We start from the raw sequence: 22720 nt of genomic DNA, 5'->3' as shown, positions 1-22720 counted from the left end.
TATTATAGGTAACATATTTTGCATCCAGGGGGTCTCCCCTGTTGCAGGGGCTGATGCACAGTCGGGGTACCAGGGGGTACCAGCCAGCTCAGGGTTTTTTTCTGACCATTTTGCCCTCGGTTGATGCTTTATTAGCCGCAACTCATCCCCTGGAGCAAGTGTTTCCCCGTGCAGCAGCTTGTGCCCAAAGTCCCTTCTGCCTCTGGGGTGTGATGAGTTTGCGGGGCCTCGAGGAAGGGTCAGGGCAGGCAGGTCCCGGTGAGGCGGGTGAATTTGTGGTCGTGGAGGGTTTTCTGGGAGCAGAGGGAGCTCTTGGCTCACGGCTCTGCCGCTTCCCGCGCCGCTTCGCTGGGGTTAATATCCTTAAACAAAACTTCTCCCTTTCATGTTCTCCTCGCCTGACTGTCTCTTAACTAATCATTTGATCTCAGCATCTCCGCGAGAAGGTTCAGAGCCTGATCAGAAATTAATGGGAAGGAGGAATTAAGCAGCGGATCAAAGTGGCCGCGTCGTGGGCTGCGGTTCGGGGCTGAAAGCAGGGGTGGCCGGCGGGGTGACGGGTGTCGTGATGGCGGGGGGGGACACAGGGGATGCTCGGGGACAGCAGCTCTTCGTGCTCTCGGTCCGGCACAGCCCCGGTGCTGCCGCAAGAAAGCAGCAAGCTGCAGCCCCCGTGCAAAGGGTCTTTGCACCGCTGCGAGCGGCCGTCACCCTTGCGCCAGGCCTGGTGTCGGTGCATCGAGGGGCTCGTAGCCGTCTCCGGAGTTTTTCTCCCGTTTGAGGATGCTGCAGGCAGCCGCGCTCCCCGCAGCGCCGGAGCCCACGTACGTGTGACAGGAATTCCCTCATTAAACAAATATTTGGCGAGTGGGAGGAGGAGGAGAAGCGGCAACGCTGCCGAGCCCCCCGCGATGCCGCAGCCCCCCGTGATGCTGCCCAGCCCCTTTCCAGGCACACGGCAGCCGGGAGGGAGGGTGATGCCAGAGCAAAATGAACCTGGGGCTGGGGGGCATGGCATCGCACCCACCAGGTTTGCAAAAGCAGAGCTTTTCTCTGCTAAAACTCTTGTAATTCTTACTACGCTGCGTGGACCCGGCTGCTTTTTTTGGGGCGATGAGCCAGGGTGGCAGCGGGGGGGGGCACACGCCAGCCACGTGGGGCAGGATTCGGTTGCTGCTCGGGGTTTTGCCCCCGATTTTCTCTGCAGCTGCTGGGCTTTGTCCCATCCCTCTGGGAACCGCTGGTCCCGGGAGATGTCCCTTTTCACGGGGGTAGGTCGCATGCAGTCAATGGATTTGCCAGATTTCCTCCAGCTGGAGTGAAAAGCCTGGGAATTTGGGTGGAAATCTGGCCGTGAGGAAGAAGAAGGACTCTTGGCATTTGGGGGAGCAGATCAACTTGGCCGGTGTCACTGGCTGCTCCTGGCTACCTCTGGGCTGATGCTCTGAGTTCAGCCTCTCCCAGGTCATCTGTGAGATGAGCCAGCCCGGGCTCAGCTGCCGACAGAGCGGGACACCGGAGCTGACCCGAGCACCGGGAGCTGCAGCCCTGCCGACCTGGCACCTTTCCCCATTGAAAAGGGAAGGCAGGCTTGGAAAATAGTGCTTTTGCCACCTTTTGGTCCTCTCTTGCCGGAATGTCATTGCAGGTGCCACTCGCTGCTGTTTGGTGGCAGGGACCTGCCGGGGCCGAAGGGGAGATGCTCCCAGGGAGATGCTCCATCCCCTGAAATGACTGCAGCCTTCACATACTTGGTTTTCCCAGCAAAGATCCAGTAATCGGGAGAGGGATAGCTACAGGCGGACGAGTGCACGGGGGATTCCTGCGGGACCCCTGCCCAGGCGATGCGACCCACATCCCCCCCCGGCAGCGGCTGCGCTCAGAGTCTGAGCCCCAAGGGACGCTGCCTTTCCAGGAAAATGCTTTATCAAACCTCAACCTCGAGTCCTTTAATTATCGGCACCCAGGGTATAAATTGCACAAGCACTTGAGGACTGTTCTCAGCAAGGGCCTGAGGCCACGAGGCAGGGCTGCGGCCGAGGTGCTGGGCAAATGGCTCCTGCCTCCGTCGTACCCCTCTCCTTTGCACACCCAGCTGCATTTCAGCACACACACACACGCTGGTATGTAAAAAAAAGTTCTTCCAGGAGGGAAACATGCAATTAAAATACCACCGCCACACACACACAAAAAAACCCACCCCAAAACCTGTGGCAGTCTCCAAACAGTGAATTAAATAAGGATGAAAGGCAAATGCTAGCTCTGGCAAAACCCTAGGAAAGGAGCCATCAGCTATCCGCATCGTCCTGGGATTTCAAACCACGCCAATGAAATTTGGCCGCTTCATTTCATTCACTGTCAATCAGCGTCGCTGCTACTGATGCTTCCTCCTCTTTTTATATCCCCCGTTTCTTTTGGCGATGCCCAGAGCTCAGTTGTATCCCAGCCAGGCAGCCCTCATCACCAAGCGATTAAATCATCATAAAAAAAAAAAAAAGGAGAGACGTCGCTTCTCAGACATAATAGTAAAAAGGGGGCGGTGGGGGGGACGACGGCTCCGGGTCTATTTCTGCTCTGATATGTCCTGGCGCCGACGGCGCGCGTTCCCCAGCCACCGCGCGATGCTGAGCCGTGCCGGCGGTTCACCTGCTGCAGATGGCAAAATGGGATGTGCAGAGAGACCTCTCGCACCGCGCTGGTTTTCCGTGAGATCCCAAAACCCCCCAGCCCTGGGGGACCGGTCCCGCTGTGGTGCCGGACCCTGCCCTGCCGCAGCCTCACCGGTCTCTCATGAGTTTTGTCCCTGCGCGGAGCAATTGGGATGTCGGCGAACGTGGCTTGTCGCGCCCGGTCCTCGAGCATCCCGGTCCCTGAGCATCCTGACCCCCAAACATCCCGGCCTCCGAGCATCCCTGCTCCTGAGCATCCCTGCCCCGTGCCTTTTGCGAGGGCAGCTGCCTCCCAGCCTCTAAAATCTTTAATAACGGAGCCCTCGGGTTGAAAAGAGACCGCAGAGAGGAGGGGGGAAATAATTGCGCGATTGGGGGTTATCGGTTCGCAGAGTGTTTCCTGCCCTGGGTTTGGCCGTTCCCAGAATAAAACTGAGGGATGAGGGTAGGGCTGCCTTTGAAAATGTGCCTAGTGGCCCATCCCTGGGGACCACACACCAGCGGGCTGTGACCGTCTCGGCCCCGCTGCGGCCGGGGGTCCCCGAACCCCCTTTTTCGTGCAGACGTTTGCAGCAACGACGCGGCCCTGGTTTTGCACCGAGCCTCGGCACGTGCTGCGCTGCTGCGGGCACCGCTCTCTGCTGGAGGTTTCGTCAAAGTCCCACGCTGTTGGAAATACCCAACAGGTTGCTTTTATTTATTTTAAGGGTTTTGCATTTAAACGCGGCGCTCTAGGAAATCCCGCCCGTCTCGTGACATCCCTGGGGCTGCCGCTCCTGCCGCCTCGGTGCAAGCGGACACAACACCCGGCTCTGCCCCCGGGAGCAATCCGGGCAGCAAAGTTGGGCTCAGATCCCAGCTTTTCCCACATGGGGAAAAAAAAAAAGACCTCAGGGTGTGAATGCAAAACCTGCCATTCCAGGGGACTGTCCCTGAGCGGCTGCACAGCCAGGGTGGGGGGGTAACGGGTCTGGGGGGGGGGTGGTTTGTCTGGGAAATAGCATTAAAAATAAGTTGTGTAGCGCTCGCGCAGCCGCCGAGCGGGGCAGCAAAGGGCTGGGCCAGCGACTGCTTTTTAATTTCAGAAATGTCACTGAGTCACGAATGACTCATAATTATAATGGGAGACATTTCCAACCCGGTGCATGACTCGGAGACGTCTTCCAGGGATATTAGAGCTGTTTGTAAAAGCCAGGCCTTGCCCCGGTGCTCTCCCCCCGCTCCCCGGCTGGTTTGTGTGTCGTCGTCCCCCCCTTACCAAGGTGACAGCCCATCTCACGGCGGCGGCAGGGATGCGATCGCCCCGCCGGGTTGAGGATGCTCATCCGTGTCCGGCGGGAGCGGGGGGACGCATTAACGCTCCCCATCAGGCGGCAGGTGTCTATTAAAGTGACTCCCATCACCGCTGCGTCTGGCCTGCCCTTGACTCTGGGCTGCCCCGGCAGACAGCTCCGTGGCGGTGGTTTAACCTCAGCGCCGGGGCGGCCGTGGCTCCCGGCGGGATCGGCAGGCAGAGGGATGGTGGCGTGTCCCCCCACACGCCCGGGGCTGCGCTCCCTCCTGCCCCTCTGCCTCTTGGGGATGAGCGGTTCATCCCCTTTCCCATCGTTTTGGGTGCAAAAGTGCCTTTACGGGTTTTTTTACGGCCGGAGCGTTGCGCCGCGCAGAACGGCGGCGTGGCTGCCTGCGATGGGCAGCGGGCGGCACGGCACGGGGGAGTGTTTTTGTATCTGAGCATCATCTGGGTTATTGCTCTGCCACTGTTTCCTCCTCTTCCCAACCGGGGAAATTGTCCTTCCCACTCCTGGGGCACTGGGAAGGGGATAGGTCTGGTCGGGTCCCTGGGCAGCGCATGCTCGGGCGCTGCGGTGGGCACCCAGAGGTGATGCTGCCCCTCGGAGATGCTTCAGCATCTTCTCTTCCCACGGCTTACCTTAGCAGACAGCCCAGCGCTATGCCTCCAGACCCAATTAATTAAGCAGGATTGGTACCAACTAAATTAGGGAGGCGTTTGATCCAGTCCGACCAGTTCTGAGCTCCCAGGGTGACTGGTGCGGGTCTGTGCCAGCATCGTCCCCGGGGTGATGCCCGGGAGCCGGGCTCGGGGAGCCGTGCGGTTCCCTCCTTGCTGGAAATACTTTCTCACCAAATAGCATTAAATATTCCTGAGCTGTGAACATCTTGGACTGATTTTATTTTCCATAAATAAACTTGTTGGGAGATATTTGGAGATGGGCCTAAGCTGCAGAGCTTGGACTGGGTCCCAAATCTCGCTGCTGTTTGGGCTCGAGGGGTTGGTTCAGGATTGTTTCGAGCTTTATTTCAGTTTTAAGGGTTTGAGACTAAATAGCTGCCCTCAAACGGGACTCTCTCAGTGCTTCCCCAAGCTCTCTGGTCCCCTCAAGGGCTGCTGATGGGTGGAGAAGGGCTAACAGGCATCCCCTCACCCCTGGGCATGGGCTATAGGGTTATATCTATAGAGAGAGAGAGAGAGAGAGAGAGATATCTATGCTATAGGGGCTGAGGTTTTCAGAAGCGGCCGCTACCGCTGGGTGTTTCCAGCGTGTCCGGCTGGACACTGTACATGTCTTCAAGAGGGACCAAGTCGCCGTTGCTTGGGCTGGGACCACGGATGCTCGACGTTTTAGGCAGCTGCCTGCACCGGCGCCGTGTGTTTGCAGGGTGCAAACCCTTCGTCATCATCGCACGTGCGAGGTGCCCCTTGTCCAAGCGCTCCGAGGCAGCGATGTCTCCGGTCTGTCACAGCTTCTCGCTGGAAGTGGGTTGCTTTCCAGATCGGGCAAAGGAAAGGGGGAAGAAAAAAAAAAAAATCAGTTCTGTTTATATATTTTTAAATGGGGAAATTAAGTAGGAGAGCTGTAAGGATGTGTTTGCAAACCTGTTCCCTACGCGGCGCATCCTGGGGAGGCCAGATCCATGGGGCGAGGAGGTAAGGGTTTAATTCCCTTCCCTTACTGGAGGGGCCGAGCGCTTTCTGCTTGTCTAACATGTGCCTGATTAATTATGACAAGTACAGGATTGCTCTTTTGGTGAGCGCACATGCTCCCCGAACCCCTCGCGGTCCCTCACCCTCGGCTTCCCTTCTTTTCACTCAATTTTCAGGTTTATGCCGAGCGCAGCCATGGGAAGAGGAGTCTAATCTGACCCGTAAACTCTGTCACATCCTCATTAATTTGGCCATGTCTCCCCTGGTAGCCTAAGGGAACCGTCACATTTTTAACGAGGCTCCGAGGAGGCCGTCACAGCGACAGCTTCATTTTGACAGCTGCGATGGGAAAGGTGCAGCGTCAGGTTTTGCGGCGGCTGACGGGGCTCCCTGGGCCGTTGCCGGCTGGTCCGTGCGCAGGATTCGGCCCTCGCCGTGCAAGATTTTGCAGCTCCCTGCAGGGCGTTGCGTTTAGGCTTCGTTTCACCCGGGGATGCGGCCACTGCTCCCAAATTTGCTGGTGGTTTAAAGCTGAGCCAGGGCACGGAGCCGGAGAGAGGGGATGCTGCTGGTCTTCCATCGATGCTGCAGGGTCGGTGCTGGCATCCCAGCTCTTGGGAGAGCTCCAGGATTTGGCACCGCGGCTCAAGACGAGCTGCCCTGGCCAATTCTGGGCAACTCTGCTTTTTTTCCCCCCATTATTCTTAAATGTAAACATTTTGTAATGAAATCCCATGGGAGGGTCCCCTTCCCAAGCAATATTCCCTGCCGGGGGGTCAGAGGCCGCATCCATAAGTGGTTTTGTGTTTGGGGCGAGGATCCGTTGCTGTTTTGTGCAAGGGCAGCGGCTGATCCGGAGGGATCTTGCTCCATCCCGGGAGCTCTTCTAGCCTATTCTAATGCAAATGCGCATTAGCTGATAATCTGAATGTTGAGTGGATTATTTCACCCCCAGATGAGCTGCTGTAAGGCAAATTTTTTTGCTTTCAGTATATTGAACCAAAAAAAACCCAACCCACCACAAAGAAACCCACCTTGGAATTATGTTTTATTGCCAGAAATCTGTGCAGGAAGCGTGCTTCTTGCTTTCCCTCACACGCCCTAAAATAAATGAAGAAATACGACCTAACGACACCCTCTAACAGCTTTATCGCATATGCACGATAATTGCATCAGCAAACATTTGTATTGCAATTAAAGCGAAGAGGCAATAAACCATGAGAAATCAATTAAAAGAGGATCCCAGCTGCGGGAGCAGCATCCCATCCTCCCGCCCGTCCTGCTAAGATGCAATAAGACCCAACTATCCTGCTTCATCCTATCCCCCCAAAAAAAACACAGCAGGGCTCGATCCTCGCCCCTCTGAAGTGGGGCTGAGCAGGGGGTTGCTTCTTCTTTCTCCAAATTTCCTGAAGGCTGGAGCATCGCTGCCGGCTCTGCATCATCACGCCGGAGCATCGCTGTCCGGTGTCGAAGCCGGTATTTTTTGGAAGTTGAGGGCTTGCTCTGGGTGCTGGCAGGACAGGGAGCAAAGGCAGCACCCCTACACCTGCATGATGGTGGGATTTGGGTTTGTTTTCGGGATTGGGACCGACAGCAGGTTGGGCCACATTCAGGTGTCGGTAGGTTGCTTAAATCCACCAGGCTCAGCTCCGGGCTCAGCTCCTGCCAGGGCACAAATGGAAACATGCAGAAAACGTGCATTATTTAAAGCAGGATTCAGCCTTTTTGGGGTATAAGCAAGCAAGGGAGCTCCTGCTACGGGAATCCAGCCCCGTGCAAACGCTGCTGCCGACAGCCGAGGCTTCGCTTAGTGCTGCTGCCGCCGCTGCGGGCTCCTCCGGCCCCTCGGCATCTACCCCCCGCACCTTCCCCGAGAGCCTCTCTCACCCCAGGACCAGCTTTTTGCTTGGCCCATCACCCCAAATAACAGGGCTTTGGCTGCGAGGTGCCAGCCCCTGCCGAGCCCCCGCTCCAGCCAGCACGCAAAGGGCACTTTGCCCACGGAGATGCATTTCTCCTCGGTGCGCTGCGCGCTTTGAAAAAAAACCAGAAGATAAACCCACCAAAACAAACTCTTCCCTTGCACGTGTGGCTCCTTCCCCCGGGAGAGACTGAAAGAGAGACTGAACCGCACGTGACAGATGTTAATCGCATCATTTAATGCACTCCTGGAAGGCACTTGGATACAGGGCTGGGTAGGAACCCGTACGGAGGAGAATAGACTATTGTCTCTTGTTTCCGCCAGCACCCACGGAGGAATAGATAACCCCGCGATACACAATTCACCCGGGGTTTTATATGAAGGTGCAAATTGCAGCTCTTAAATTGGGGAGTTTTCTAATATCTGCATGGTGAATATGCCCATTTCAATATAAATAAATTCAAAAAAAAGCAATAAAAAACATTTTGGTTTTGTCTGCAGCTCCCCACAGGGCTGCTTGGTCTTGGGGAGGGATACAGGAGAGGGGAAAATAGTGATGGAGGGATCACGTCTGATTCACACCCGAGCACCCCTGTATCAAACGCCTTCTGCGCGGCCTGGGAAATAATGAAAAACCATCAAATATTCGCTGTAGGTTGGAGAAGGGCTATTTGCCGCGCGGGGCTGCCGGCGGCAGGGAATTGCGTTTCCGAGGCAGAAGCAGCATCCCGGCTCCCTGATTGAATTCCCCCTCGGTGACCCGGGAACGTAATTGCGGCGAAGGGGAGCCGGGGCAGATCGCACCCACCGTGGAAATCAGCATCTCCATCCATCACCCAACCTGGGAAGAAATTGAGGCAAGATGACTAAAGGTCCATAAAAGTAGCAAACTTATTGACTAATAGATTTCTTAGTCATGAAGTCCCCGTGCTCCATATGTACCGAAATCAAAGCAATTACGGATTTAAATGAAGCTGGAATCTGTGGTGCAGAAAATGCTTGTTTTAGCGTAAGATTGGCCAGAGGTGAATGACCTGTAAAACCCCTGGTAATGAAAGCTCTTCACAGCTTGCAGTGTTTCACTGGATGGTAATTGCTGCAGTCTGTGATATGGATCTGGCTGTGTTAATGATGCACTGTTCCTTTTCATAGGACTCATTTAAGCTTCCCATTTTTCAGGGATTTCAAAGCAACAAGGCATCATGGAAATTAACACATTAACGTGGACGTTTTCTCACTTGGAGTATTTAAAATATTATTTAAAGCTTTCGACCGGTATCGATTAACAAAGTGATGGGGGCCAGGAGCCTTGGGAGAGGGTGGCTGGTGTGTCTGTGTGCTGGAGACAAATGGGAGTGCAACACGGGTGTTCATCGCTCCCGGTTGGGCTACGTTGATACGATTTGTATTTTATTTAGCATGACAAGATGGATATATTAGAACAAAACATACATTAGGAAAAAAAAAAGATATTTTGGATGGGAATAAAAATCCTATTAACTTCCAAATGAAAACCACATCCAAGGGAGACAGTTGGCTTCTCCTCTTAGTTTATTATTAAATATTTTACTAGGGAGGGAAGTTCTGAGCTGAGCATCTTTTCCCTCCTGTTCCTGGCAAGAGCGGTTTGCGTAGCGGGGAGGGTTATTTCTCGGTCGTTTTGCCAAAGCAGATTTTGGCCGTAGATCAAGAGGTGGTGATGGTGCACCGGGGTGGGGGAAAGGCCCCCACTGCACTTTTGGATACTTTGTGCCTTGGGAGCATCAAATTCAAAGTGCTGGGGGTGAATCGTGGCAGGGAAATGGATGCGGTGGGTGGGCTGGCGTTTCATCCCCCGGGGATCGAGACGGGCAGAGCAGCTCCCGCCACTCCTGAAATGCTTTTATTTTTCCCCAAATAGGGAGGAGAGCTCATCTTCCTTCCCGGCCCTTGCAATCTCTACGGCCGAGGCACCAGCTCGGCTCCCGAGGGGCTCCGGGATTAATTTCTTTCGGTGACCCTGGGGGCCGCTGCAGCCTGACCCCAATGCCGGAGGGGAGGCGAGGTCGGAGCGGAGGAGCAGAGGGGACAGGCAGCAAATAATAAGAACCTCGGCGCACTTAAGAGTTTGAACAATACGGAAATGGCATTTCCAGTTAACTTAATCACCGCGCCGGCTCCGGCTGAATATAAGCGCCGAGATTCAATTACCGTCCCCCCCACGAGCGCGGTCCCCGGGGAGCGGCGTGTCACCGTCCCCGCACAGCCGCCGGCTGCCATCGCCGCCGTCCCACGCTGCCGCCCCCCCCGGGACCCCCCCAGTCCTCCTGCACGGCCTCGGGGGTGGCCGTGGGTCCCTGCGGGCATGCCGGCGAACGGGGTCGTGGCTGGCAGCGAGGGGTCGAGGCGTATTCGGGAATGATAAAGAAGGAGGCTGCAGAGCGCCGGGCGCTTGTAGGAGCGTGGATTTATTCTGCCGTTATCCCTGTAAGGTATCAGGCCAGCGATTTCTCCTTCGGAGACGGGGAAACGGAGGCAGCGGTGTGATTTGGTGGCTGTGGAGGGTGTGTTGTACCTGCTCAGCACCATCCTGCACCTCGCCCTCCGCATAGGGGTGAGCATCGTCCGAAACAAAGCGAGAGCGGGGCGTGGGGCAGAGGCAGGCAGGTCCCCACACCTGGGGGCCGTGCCAGCCCTATCCACGTCTGGACAGTTTTTAAGGCTGATCCCGGTGGAAAAGGGGATGGGAGAAGTGGTGGCGAGGAGTTCGGGAAGCACCGCTCGTCCCCACGTGCCACGGGGGGTAATGAGCCCCAATGCGTCCTTGCAAAGACCATGGGGACATCTGCTGTGACAATGGCCACCTTGCTGAAGAAGGGTAATTATCGGGTCAGCTGGCTTTCCTACAGCCGGGGTCTGACCTTGTCCCCAAATCCTCCTGCCTCTTACCCCGTTCTCCATGGCCAGTTTGGCGGTGGGTCACGTGCCGCGTGTTTGGCATCATCCGCAGCCCTGAGCCCCAGCAGGGAGGTGAGATTGTAATAGTGGGATAATCCACTTTTGCTGAAGCTGCCCATGAAACTGTTCTTTGTTTTTATAGAGAAAAATCTAATCCAGAAAATAAGAAAACACTCATTATTTAATTTTCCCCAGTATTTTTGTGTGCTCATGGGATTTTAATAATATTAATTATTACTTAATTTGCGCTTTGGCAATTTGTTTGTGCTGAGCTATTATTTTATCGGAAAGACAGCAATGCTCAGTCCGCTTTTGCATCACCGTCCATGCTGCCGGCCTCCAGCCCTTCCTCTCGGGCAGCCATCCATCTCCCCATCCTGCCCCATCCAAAGCAGCCTGGCCTCTCCTCGTCGTCGTCCTCCTCCTTTATTTTATTTTCTTTTTAATCTCTGGCTGCTAGACCCTAAAGATCAATCTGTTGCATGTGTCGCCGGGTGTTATTTGCCTGTGTGGGTGAGAACAGCCAAGCAAAGGGCTGCCAGGATCATCGGCTCGGAGTCACAAAGCGGAGAGGTTGGTCCTTCCCGGGTGTCCCTGGTGCAGGAGCATCCCTGCGCCCCATCCCCATCCCAGCATCCCTCCATCCCCCTCCATCCCCGCAAGCTGCAGCCCCACTTCCCCAGATAATGAGAGCGAGTTTAAAAAACTTAAAGCCTCTTCCTGCACGCTGGTGACTGACACAAATGGAGTTCATATTTAATCATCTGTTAACTCGTTGTCTATTATAGCTCTTTAATAGCACCATAGATATTCTTAATGAAGCATGATTTAAGGTATTTACAGCTCTAGGACCGACAGACATCACTCACAGTGTGCAGGTAATGAGGCGTAAAACAGCTCTGGAAACCGTAAAAATGGGAGAGAGAGAGCGAGGAGGGAGAGAAAGCAGGCGAGGAGTTAGGAGCTGAATTGTTCCAGGGTTTGTTTTAAAATGTTTAGGCATTTAAAGTCATTTCAGCTTTCCCGAGGTGTCTGGTAGCGCAGGGTTCAGCAATTCCCAGCGCTGGTAACCCCTGCCTTGCCGGGGAGGGCTCCGGCCCCACGATGCTCCCCAGGCCCGGGCAGGGGCTGCGGCAGCTCCTTCCCTTGTGTGGATGGGAGAGAAGGGGGAAAAAAGCTCTTTGAGGTCCCCAAGGGCCATGCGGGTGCATCAGCGGGGGCACGGTGATGGCCCAGAGCAAAGCCTGGATTTTTTTTGGTGCATTTGCCCCCGCTGGTGCTGTTTGCTTTGTCCGCTCAGTGACACGGCCACCGTGACCCCTTTGCTTATGGTGGGGAAACGATGGCCCTTTCCTTTGCTCGTTTGCAAATGTCACCCTGTGCAATCCTTTTTTTTTTTTTCCCCTCAGAAAAAAAAAAAAAAAAAGAAAAAAAAAAAAGAAAATAACCCACCCAAACCCAAGCCAAGATTCGGAAAATAATTTGTGACGGAGGTGCCATTTTGCATCAAAATATTTTGTAGAAAATGTCAAATGTCACCAATCCATGTGTCCCCCCGCATGATAGTAATTGGGCTGGAAGGCTGCGCTCTGCCATCGCGGCCGCTCGCCGCCGCCTCCTCCTCCTCCTCCTCCTCGCAGACCGCTCGGAAAATGTGTCGCTTCCCCCGAGTTCATCCCGGGCTCCCTGCCTGCGGAGCGGGCAGCGCTGCCGGCCTCGGCGTCCCCAGCTCAGGGACGAGCACACGAAGCTCGTTAGCTCGACCCCGAAGCCGTGCCACCCAAATAGCAATAACTAACTACTGGGAAAGCGGAGGGGACGGAGCGACAGCTCGGCAGTGTGGGTTGGGGGGGTTCTTGGGGTGTTAATTCCCTTTTTGCCGGTGTTTTCTGGGTTTCTCTTCTGGCTGGAAGATGCCGCCCCATTCCCCTGATGTTCAGTGTATCGGGCAGTCAGCTTGCAGGCGATGATGATGGTGATGATGGACCTCAATTTTGGGGAGCGTGATCTGCAATGGGGTCTCTGAGCGAGGAAGCACAGCCTGTTGCTCTTCTCCCCCCCAAAAAAGTGATCCGGAGGCGCAGCCTCCTCCACAGCCACCTCTTGCAAACCTGTATTTACAGCACGATGGACCCCTTGGAAGGTTTATCCCTCTTTCTGCTTGGTTACGTTAAGCGTGTAACACACCCAGCGCAGTTTTGTCACGAGGAGACGGTTTATTCTGCTACAGGGGGGAAAACAAACTGTTCTCCTTTTGTAGCAGATAAACGGCCCCTTAACGCACCCCAAGACCTTAATCTGGGAACAGACCTTTAACGGGCTCGCTTTAACGATCCTGGATTAATCAATTCTTATTAGAACATTAGGCTGCATAAATATTTGGCCGGCTTTGCTGCAGCGAGCCCCGGGGGAGAGCGAAGGGATGGGGAGAGTTGCAGAGTGTTCGGAAAGTCAATGAAGTTCCCTTCGGCAGCGCGGGGCCGGGGGGGGCACAGACCTGCGGCTGGGGGAGTTGGGTCTAGCGTTAAGACGGTGCCGCTTGTCCCCTTGGGCAAGTCCTGCGGAGTAGGGTTAATTTTGCTGACCTATTTTTGCGAGGGGAGAAGAACGTGGAAGTGGTGAGGTGCTGGTTTAAAATAAGACGGTAAAATCCTGCCGCGCTCTGCAGCTCTTTCCCAAAGCCACAATAACGGACTCGGTTGCAAACAATTTTTTTGCCTGCCTCACCCCCCCGTGCTGCTAACCGCCGAAGAAGGAGCTAGAATTTCTCTTTGGCGAAGCATCAGCAGCAGAATTGCTAACTATGTGCCCGTTATAGAAACTTTTTAGTACTGGGGACAAGCCAAGAAAAAAGCCCAGATTGACTCTCAGCTCTCAGCTGGTGCTCGCAGCGCTTCCACCTCGCAGGAGGAGCGGCACCGCTTTGACTCTTGCACCGGTGGGACGCAGGCTGGAGCCCTCGAGCCATTGCCTGGAAGAGTCGGGATGATGTTTCCCGGGATGCTGGGACACCCTGCCCACCTCCCTGCCCATCCAGGAACTCCTGCCCCGCTCTGGCAGGTCGCTTTGGGTATATTTATTATATTTTCTGGTTTGCAGTTGCATAAACCGCGCTGGGGTGCAAGCTCCCGCCCGGGCGCTGCGTGCTCGGGATGCGTCGCCACATCCCATCTCTGCACTGGAGGGACTGGCCAGCCTCGATCTGCATCGTCTCGTGCCATCAATCACCCTGAAATCCTTTGCAGCGAGATAATATCGGCTATTGCCATGCCGAGCTTTAGCTCCTGGGGAGGCGGAGGGCCTTTTGGCTCAGATACCGTCTTAATCTGTCAGTGCCGTGGTTTGCTTCTGCAGCAGCTCCCTACCTTGGCAAATTCGTTAGCAGCTGTAAAGGACGTGGGTGGCAATAGGTCAACTGGAAATCTCACCTATTTCCTCGCCCGGAGAGGGGCTGGGTGCCACCGGCAACTTTTGCTGTGAGCAGCGTAACAGCCCTTGCTCCGGGCAAGCGCAAGCTGAGGAGCAGCTCCGAGGGCTGGATGAGCTGGGAAAGATCCAACTGAACTTTTCAAAATCAACCAAACCTGCTTATACCCTGTGCTGGGAAGCAGGTGCTGGGTTGAGGGCCTGGCTGGGGCTTTGCCCATCGCTGTTCTTAGTTTTGGGTTTGAATTTCTAAGGCGAGTGGGGCCGGCAAAGCTGGGCATCGTCCGGTTTCCCTTCACAATCAGGAGAAAGCGCATTTCGTGCCATTTTTCTCCATGCCCTGCAGCAGGCACGGCCAGCACGATGGGGCTTTTGCTCCGGCTCCATCCCCAGCCAAGCACGGGCATCCCCGGCAGGGCAGAACCCCGCGGCCGCCCCGGCGCTGCCGAAAATGCCGGGGCGCTGCATGTGTGCCGCTTCCATGTGCGCTGGTTTCCAAGGAAACCGCTCGCTCTACATGTGTGTCGCTTAACACCCTATTTGCTTTCATTTGGATAAGTCTTTAATTCCTGTGCAGCCCTAGCTCCGCGGGATCTATTGAGCTGTGTGTGTATCCTCAGCGCACAAATCCCTCTCCTGCCTGCCTGCCTGCCTCTTGAAAACTCCCTGCCTGCTCGGAGCAAGTTTCCTAAACCTGTGCCTAATTGGAGTAGCTGATGCTTTCTGCAGTAATAACTGGATATATCGCTGCTGCTTCCCTCTAGAAACAATTAGCAGGGAAAACACGACACGCAGCGCTGCTGTCATCTGCCACCAGCTCTGCTGCTTTGGCTGCGTTTCGGGTGTTGAAGCAGGGCAGGACGCCGGCACCCGGGGACGTGGGGTGTAAAGCCGGGGGGTAAAGCAACAGCTCCGACCCCTCGGGGAAGGCAGCAGCTCGTTGCGATGGTTAAATGCTAATTGCAAAGCGCCCCGGTGAGAGGAATGGCTTGGGGAGCTGGGAAGGGTGACCCTTGGAAGGGTGAACTTTGGAAGGGTGACCCTTGGAAGGGTGAACTTTGGAAGGGTGACCCTTGGAGACCCTTGGAAGGGTGAACTTTGGAAGGGTGACCCTTGGAGACCCTTGGAAGGGTGAACTTTGGAAGGATGACCCTTGGAAAGGTGAACTTTGCATGAGCCCATCATTGTCCCCATTGGTGTGACACTGGTGGGACGCACCGTCTCCCCGCTGGGTCCCCCGCACCAGTGGCTCTTCTGTGCCCCGGGCTGAGCGGAAAAGGGTGATGAGGTGTTTGGAGGTGCTTTGGAACCCCAAATTTTCAGCTGCGGTGCCCCAAAATGGCTTTTTTTCCCCTCTCTCCCTTCCTCCAAAGGAAGACGCCGCCCGTTCTTCTGCACTGGAGGACTGAGGAATTTTCTGCTCTAAACCCACTTTCCTCCTCTCCAAAAATCCCCGGGGCTGGTTCATGCTTGTAAAGCTGAGCAGCTCCCGTGTCACTCGGGCTGGCTCCTGTCTGGAGCCCTGACAGCAGCTAATGCTGTTAGCCTGTGTCGAGGAGGGATTTCAGCATTAAACCCCCCCTCCCTAAAATCACCAGCACTCTGGCTGCTCTGTTGCTTACAAGCAGAGCCAGCGAAAAACCACCTACCCTGTATCTGGGGTACGTAGCATCGCTCGGGGACACCGGCCAGAGGGTTTGCCCGGCTTTTGGGGTGATTTTGGGGGGGCCGGCACAGCCCCGGGAGCCGTGCCCGGCTGCTGGCATGGGATGCGATGGCACCTAAGCACCGGGAGATTAACTCGGGTCGTGGAGGGCTTTGCTATCTTTAGGTGGAAGGTGAGGGATTGTGCCTCTTAGGGTGGCCTGCAGGTAATGAGAGAGAAAAATCCCTCGGTCCCAGCCCGGCTCGGGGCCGCTGACCCCGGCTCCCGACCCCGCGGGGGTCTGGCCTCGCCGGCCCCCGGCCGCGTGCATCGCCACCTTTCTAGGCCACAATCTGTACCGAATTGCGAGCCTGCTGTTAACTTCGCTTGCACTCTATTCTCGTGTTTGCTGTTATTTTTTAACACTTTTTTTTCCCCCTCCTTTTTTTTTTTTTTTTTTTTTTTTTTTTTTGCATAAAAGCACTATCCTCTCCCCAGAGCCTGCCTGTAGCGAAGGCATGGTCTGTACAACTGCAATTATTTCGAAGAACAGATGGAGTGAGGAGCAGAAAGTCTGTTAATAGTAATAGAAATGCTACATGTTAACCTGGACAGCACACGATGACAGTCCCATGACTACACGTTCTGTTCCCACCAGCTGGGCTCCCGAGCAGAGACGAGAGATTCAGAAACGCCGTGCTCAGCTCCGCACCCTCCCCAAAGTTAGAGCTCAAATTCCTTCACACTTCCAGCGCAGGGTTTTTGGGTTGTCGGGCTTCTTCTCCCCCCCCTCTCTCCTCCTTCCCATTAAATGCCGATTTCAGCGCCGGCAAGGAATATTGCTGATTTTTTCCAGGATGCTCGCAGCGATGCAGTCGGCTGCAGCTGTGAGCACCGCAGGGAGGGAGGTGACAGCTCTGCTCCGAGGTCCTGAGCTTCGGCCTCATGTAGTGGCACCATCACGGCCCCTTTTTCCGCGCATACACCTGTATTCTTGGCATAAAACCCCCCCAGCGATGCAAATGCCTTGAGCCAGGCTGGGATTAATGCACTGGGGCAGCAACGCCTTGCCGGCCGTTCTCCCAGGCGGGGCGGTTGCATGAGTTTGAGATTTTCTCTGCAACAGTTGCAAGGTGTTTGCTGAATGGGTCGAAATCCACTGTTTTCTGGTTAAACCGGTTCTTGTCGTGGAGGTGGGGTCTGCAAGGAGGGGTGCTGAGCGATGCAGGGCTCTGGTGGGCTGCAAAGGGAAGGGGCTACAGGGGATCTCTGGGTATGGCAATACCCCGGGGCTCGCTTGCCCCATTTGCCCCAACCAGGGGTTGGGAAATAGAGCAAAAAGGTTGTCTCAACCCCAACAATCTTGCTGCGAAAATCCCTGCCTGGTTTCACAAGCGACCGGGGGATTTAGCCACAGAGCTCCAGCTAATTTCGGTGGGAATTGCATGGCTAAATCCCCCAGCCGTTTATGAAACCTCAGCCCTCGGGCACGCTGGAGCCGTGCGTGGCACCGCTGGCGAGCTGACAGATGCACCTGGAGGTTTTATTAGGATATAGATCCCTTAATCTGGGTGCTTGCAGGATAATCTGGTGCCTGAGGTCCTGCCAAATCCCCCGAGATCAGCAGGTTTTCTATCCACAGCCTCCAGAGGTCACTTCAAACCCAGCTCCATCCTCAGGGGACCGAAAAATCCACGTTGTCTCATAGCGCCGGTGGCACCCTTGGGTGCTGGACACCCTTCGGTGGGGACCTGGGGTGGGCTGGGGGGGATGCTGGGGGGCTGAGTCAGCATCATCCATGAGTCTTTGCTCTCTTTGCCCGGTTGCCATCGCCCAGGAGAGGTACTGGAATTCCCGGGTACGTGGCGAGGCAGCGGCTTTGCCTTCTTCCAGCATCCCTGGTGCATCTTTTGGTTAGTTTGGGGTTTGTTAGGTAGAGCTTAGCATCTCGCAGCCACCCTCAGGGAGGCCGGGGCATCCAGCCTGTTCCCAGGCACCATTCCAGGGCTGGAGCTGTATTTGAATCCCCAAAATATCCCATCCCCCTCTCCCAGGGATTGCCATCCTCGGGGGAAAGTCCCCCGTGCCGTGGTGCATCGCTCTGCCCTGCGCCACTGTAGGATGTGGTTAGAGGATGGCTGGCAGGGGAGGAAATTCTATTTGGTGCCTTTTATTTGGAGATAGCAGAAAACCCCTGTTCTTCCTCTCTTTGAAGAGATTGAGACCGCGAGGAGTAACTCATCCCGAGCGGGTTTGTGGCCCTCGCGTTCCCCTGGTGTGTGTTCATCCCTCGCCTTCTCTGCATTTTGCATGAGCGCAACCGTCAAAGTGTGCGTGCGTGGGAAAGTGTGGAAAAAAAAAATATTTTGGGGGCTGATAAAACTCCTGGAGGGTTGCTCCTTGCTCGCAGGCCGTGGGTGCAAGCTCCCGGTCCCGCACACCGTGCCCATTCTCCTCTCCTCTCTTGCAGAGCAAGAAGTACGTGCTGGTGCTGGTGGACCCCGACGCTCCCAGTAGAGCCAACCCCAGGAACCGTTTCTGGAGGCACTGGCTGGTCACCGACATCCCAGTGAGTCCCAATCTTTGGGGTCCGTATCTTGGGGTCCCAACAGCTCGGGGCTTCTCCGAGCGCTGGGGTGCATCAGGTATACCTGCCCCGGAGGGTTGGATTCCCACGGGATGCATATCTCTCTCGGTACGGCAGCATCTCGGTGAAATCCTGAAGGATGAGCGTTTGGGAGAGAAATGTAAATGGTGCTCGGCGTGTAGGTAGGGGAGTGCTTCCTCAGGCTATATAGAGCGAGGCTGGTCCAAAAATATTGCTGGGGTTTTTTTTTTCCTTCTTCTTCTTCTTCTAAGGAAATGCTGAAAAAAACCTGCTTTGAAAACTCCCCACCACCAGTTTTCTCTGCAGAGACAACCGGTCGTTTCAAATATCTCCTACTGCCTTTTTTTTTTTTTTTGGTTAAAAAAGCGGTTTTGGTGAAAATCTCGCTGGTGCCAAATTTTCCCTTTCTTTTTTTTTTTTTTTTTTTTTTTCCTGAAAAAAGCATTTCCAGCCTGGGGAAGCAAACAGGGGGAAAATGGGTTTGGGCTCAATTCCTGCTGCTTCCCAGTTCCGTGGCCACAGGACAGACGGACGGGACAGAGGGACGAGCCCTTACCCTGCAGTGGGGCATCACTCCCGAACTGTCCTGGCATATCGCTGGTTTGCTTCCAGAAAGGTTTTGGAAAATCAGCTTGTTCCTCTCTTGCTTGCTTTTATCTTTTAAAAGATAAGGTGTTTCAGCCTTGAATCAATCTAACTAATAATCTTAGTACTAAAGTCTAATTAAGATATCAATTAATTTGCAGCATGCATTTAACAAGAAATATCTCGTCATTCTCCTCTATTATTCTCTGAAATTACTGCTAAGGGCTTTTTGTACAGATACCTTAATTAGACTTTTTATTGTTAATGGGAATATTGAGCAAATTAAAATTGGATATTAATACTTTCCATGAATTTTATAATTGGCTGAAAAATATAAAGCATTCAGAATAATTGCAGAGATTTGTGTACAGGGCTTTTTTTTTTTTTAATCCTTCACAGAAACCCTTCTGCATTTCTAACAACAGGGTCCTGAAAGTCTCTCATTAATTTTAATATTTACTAAATGCAAAGAAGCCCAAGCTCTTGTTTTCCCTTCTGTACACAGATCCTTCTGAGGCTTTCGTTATTGCTAATTATTGTGTTTTTCTTTTTTCTTTTCTTTTCTTTTCTTTTTTTTTTTTGAGTATAAGATCATTTAAGCAAAGAAGGGAAATGCGGGATTAAAACCAGTTCACCGGCACAAATGGAAGGTGGTTTTTTCCCTGGCATTTGGGTGTTTCAGTTTGCGGTATAAAAGGTCAGAAAGCTCTTTGCCAGGCCATGCAGGAGGGGGAAAAAGGAGATTTTTGGGAAGGAGAAGGGCTTTCCCATCTCCAGGTGTTGAGTTTGTGGTATAAAAGGTCAGAAAGCTCTTTGCCAGGCCATGCAGGAGGGGGAAAAAGGAGATTTTTGGGAAGGAGAAGGGCTTTCCCATCTCCAGGTGCCGCGTCTCTGCCAGGAATGGGGCTGACCCCAACCCCACCTATATCCTTAAGTATTTTCATCGTGAGATAAATATATATATACATATATGAGCAGGGAGTTGGGCTCAACGATCCTCATGGGTCCTTTCCAACTTGAGATACTCTGTGATTCTATGATATATTAAATATAAAATATATATATAGATATGGTATAGTATGTATAGAAATATATATAATGATATGATATATATCCCATATATATATATCACGTGTGTGTGTGTATATCTCTCCCTCATGTATACACGCACGTACACGCGTATAAATCTCCATCGCCCTGTAAGACCCCACCAAACCCAGCATCATCCTCGCAGGGCCCCAGGACAAAATCACCTCGCCCCAGCCCCGAGGTGGATCCCCGTTGCCGGTGGGGTTGTGTGTGTCGGGGCGGGGGGTCCCAGCATCCCCCCCCCTCATTCCCCGAGGCCGCAGCCGGAGCTTTCCCAAAGCACCAGCCCCAAATCTCTTCTGCGAAGCCGGCGGCTCCCCGGGCTCCGACACATGGTGTCTCGTTGAAATGCAGATCGTTGGGGGGTATATGGAAGTCTTGGCTCCGAGGAGCTTCAGCTGACAGGCTTATTTGCACACTGGCTCTAAAATAACCGTGTAGGCTTTACATGACACCTTCTGTTGCTTTGGTGCAGAGAGGGGCTTTCAAGTGCCTTTCTCCCAGAGGGACGGGGCGGCCGGCGTGATGACTGGGGGGCTGCGAAAGCCCCCGCGCCCCGGCATCGCCCCGGCATCGCCTGGGCTTTGCCATCCCCAGGTTTGGAGGGACTCGGCTCTGGCAGCGCTAAATGCCAGTATAGGTGCTGCAGTACCTTGGCACGCCACCAAGTTTGGGATTCGGCTCTGAATTTGCTTTTCCAGGTGGGTTTCGGGATGGAGCATCCCATCCCCGCGGTGCCGCTCGCCGTTCCTTATCAGCCGCTGCTCTGCCGCTCCTCCGATTGTCAAACACGAGAGATGCTTTCACTCCCATTCAAAATAATTTAAATAAAAATGTTGCTACAAAGTGGAATAATATCTTTTGATGAATGTTTTTAAAGCCCTTTAGGTTTTCATGGTAATTTGCAGTGTAAAATTATTTAGAGATAAGAGCCAAATTAGCTCTTATAGGCGGAGGTCGATATGTCCCGTTATCCATGCAAGCAGTGTTTAAATATAATCAGCCTTTACTCTAATGCAGCATAATTGTTCATTTGAAATAGCTTTTTTTTTTTTTTTACTCCATTCAATGAGTCATTAAAATATTCAAAGGATAATGCAGTGAATTGGAAATGAATTTATCACATTATCCTGTATATACTGTAGAGCATCAGGTAACTAGGCAGAGTCGGAACCAGTTTACAGAGAAATCCAGTAAACAAGGCTTTCCATTTTGTATTCAGCGGGGGAAAGAAAAAGAAGGGAGAAAATACTGCCCTTCAAATGGAAAGCTTTCCGTCTTTATTCCCCCTCCTTGGGGAGGAGGAAGGGGGAGGGAGAGAGCAGCAAATTTGTACTCCACTAAAGCCTCGCTGCTTTAACTTTATTTTTATCAAAATATGTTTGTAACAGAAAGTCGTTATGGAAACCAGTTCTGCCAGCCGGGAGAAATCCTGCGCCAGGCTGGAGCGGAGCGGGACCCACCGGGCGCTGCTGCCGCCCGGCACGGCTCGGCTCGCTCCGCCGACCCCTTCCCCGGCCGGGGATGGTTGGGGAAACTGAGGCACAGAGCTGGTCGGAGACCGGTCCGGGGTCAGATAGGGGAAATACGTCAACGCAGAGTTTGAAGGAGAGCCGTCCCCACCCCATCGCCCATCACGATAAATGGCTTTTCTCCCCGCGGTGGGTGCGCTGGGGCGCAGCCCCCCCACCCCCAGGAGCTGCGGTCGCTCCCGTGCCTTTGCAGAGCAGAGTGGGGAACCCACGGGTGCGGGACCGGTGGGTTTGGGTGCCGGGGGACCGTAGCATCCCTGCCCGGTCCCAGAGGTCCCGGCATCACCGACGGTCCTCGCCCGCGGTGTTTGCTCCTGCGGTTGCGTTTGTCAGAGCATTTCTCCTTGCCGGTTGATAAACAGGCTCCGGGTTGCAAGTGTCACCATAGAAACAGGTGCTATCTTAAGCAAACAAGGGCTTTATTAACCTTAAAAGTTATGGGATTTTTGCACGATTAGAGGCTGGGAAGAGAGCTGCGGGGGGCCGGCTGCTCGCCCACGCGTGTGGCCCTGCACCCTGCCCCGGCAAACGTCCCCGTCCCCATCCCAAAGGGACACTGGTGCACGTGCTCCAAAGCAAACTTTTCCCCTGTAGCATGTTTATCCAGCACATGGTATGGGGGTCAAGCTTATCCGAAATGCTTGGATTTATTAAAATTAATAGAGAGCAGCTGTTAATTGCCGGCTGCTGTTATTTCTGCTTTTCGGCTGCCGGGCGAAGCGCCGTACGGACACGCTGGGAACGTTTTCGCAGAACTCTTGCGATCCGGGCACGTTCAGCATCCCAGCAGTGCCAGCTGTGGCCAGCGAGGAGAAAAATCTTGTAGGGGCAGGGAATGCTTTCTAGTGGGTTAATTGATGTTAGTGGGGAACAAAAAAAATCAGCTTTTGGGTATCCTGCGGGTAGGAGGGATCCCTGTTTTGGGAGATGCCAGAATGCCAGGGCAGGTTACCTGACCTGTGCCGGGCCTGATCCTGTCACCATCCAGCATCCGCAGTCCCTGTGGTGCTGGCTGGCTCTGTGATGCCGCGGGATCGCCGATCCTCGCCGTGCCGGTGGGACCCTCCGCCTCCATCAGGGGGGACGGGGCAGATGTAATAGTTGGTGCGGTGGTGGTGTTCCTCCTCGCCGGGCCCCTTTCGACTCTACTTTTGGGTGATTAAACCGAGGGTTTGAAAGGGAAAGAACAGAGAGAAATGTGGTTTTAATTGATGACTTGGCTCCTTGGAATAGTCAGTTCCGCGGTGTGAGTTTCTGTCGCTGCTTGTTAATGAAGCCTTTATTAATAAAAGAAAAAAAAAACCTAAGGAAAACCAAAATAAGCAGAAGAGGTTGCTGCTCAGGTGTAGTTTTCTTTG

General features: G+C 54.1%; 1 protein-coding gene across 5 annotated transcripts in view; it reads left to right on the top strand.

The window, feature by feature from the left end:
* Nucleotides 1-22720, top strand: part of PEBP4 (phosphatidylethanolamine binding protein 4) — a 79707-nt gene that overhangs the window by 21179 nt on the left and 35808 nt on the right. For 4 of the 5 annotated variants that reach the window (XM_075043547.1, XM_075043545.1, XM_075043549.1 and 1 more), the window contains one exon: nucleotides 18019-18117. The exons of the other annotated variant lie outside the window; for it this stretch is intronic. In XM_075043547.1, coding sequence (XP_074899648.1) covers nucleotides 18019-18117 — 99 coding nt within the window. The remainder of the gene's footprint in view (nucleotides 1-18018; nucleotides 18118-22720) is intronic. 5 annotated transcript variants of the gene reach the window in all.

This window comes from Buteo buteo, chromosome 12, assembly GCF_964188355.1.
Source record: "Buteo buteo chromosome 12, bButBut1.hap1.1, whole genome shotgun sequence".
Taxonomy (NCBI): Eukaryota; Metazoa; Chordata; class Aves; order Accipitriformes; family Accipitridae; genus Buteo; species Buteo buteo.
This window is presented reverse-complemented; position numbering and strand designations above follow the sequence as displayed.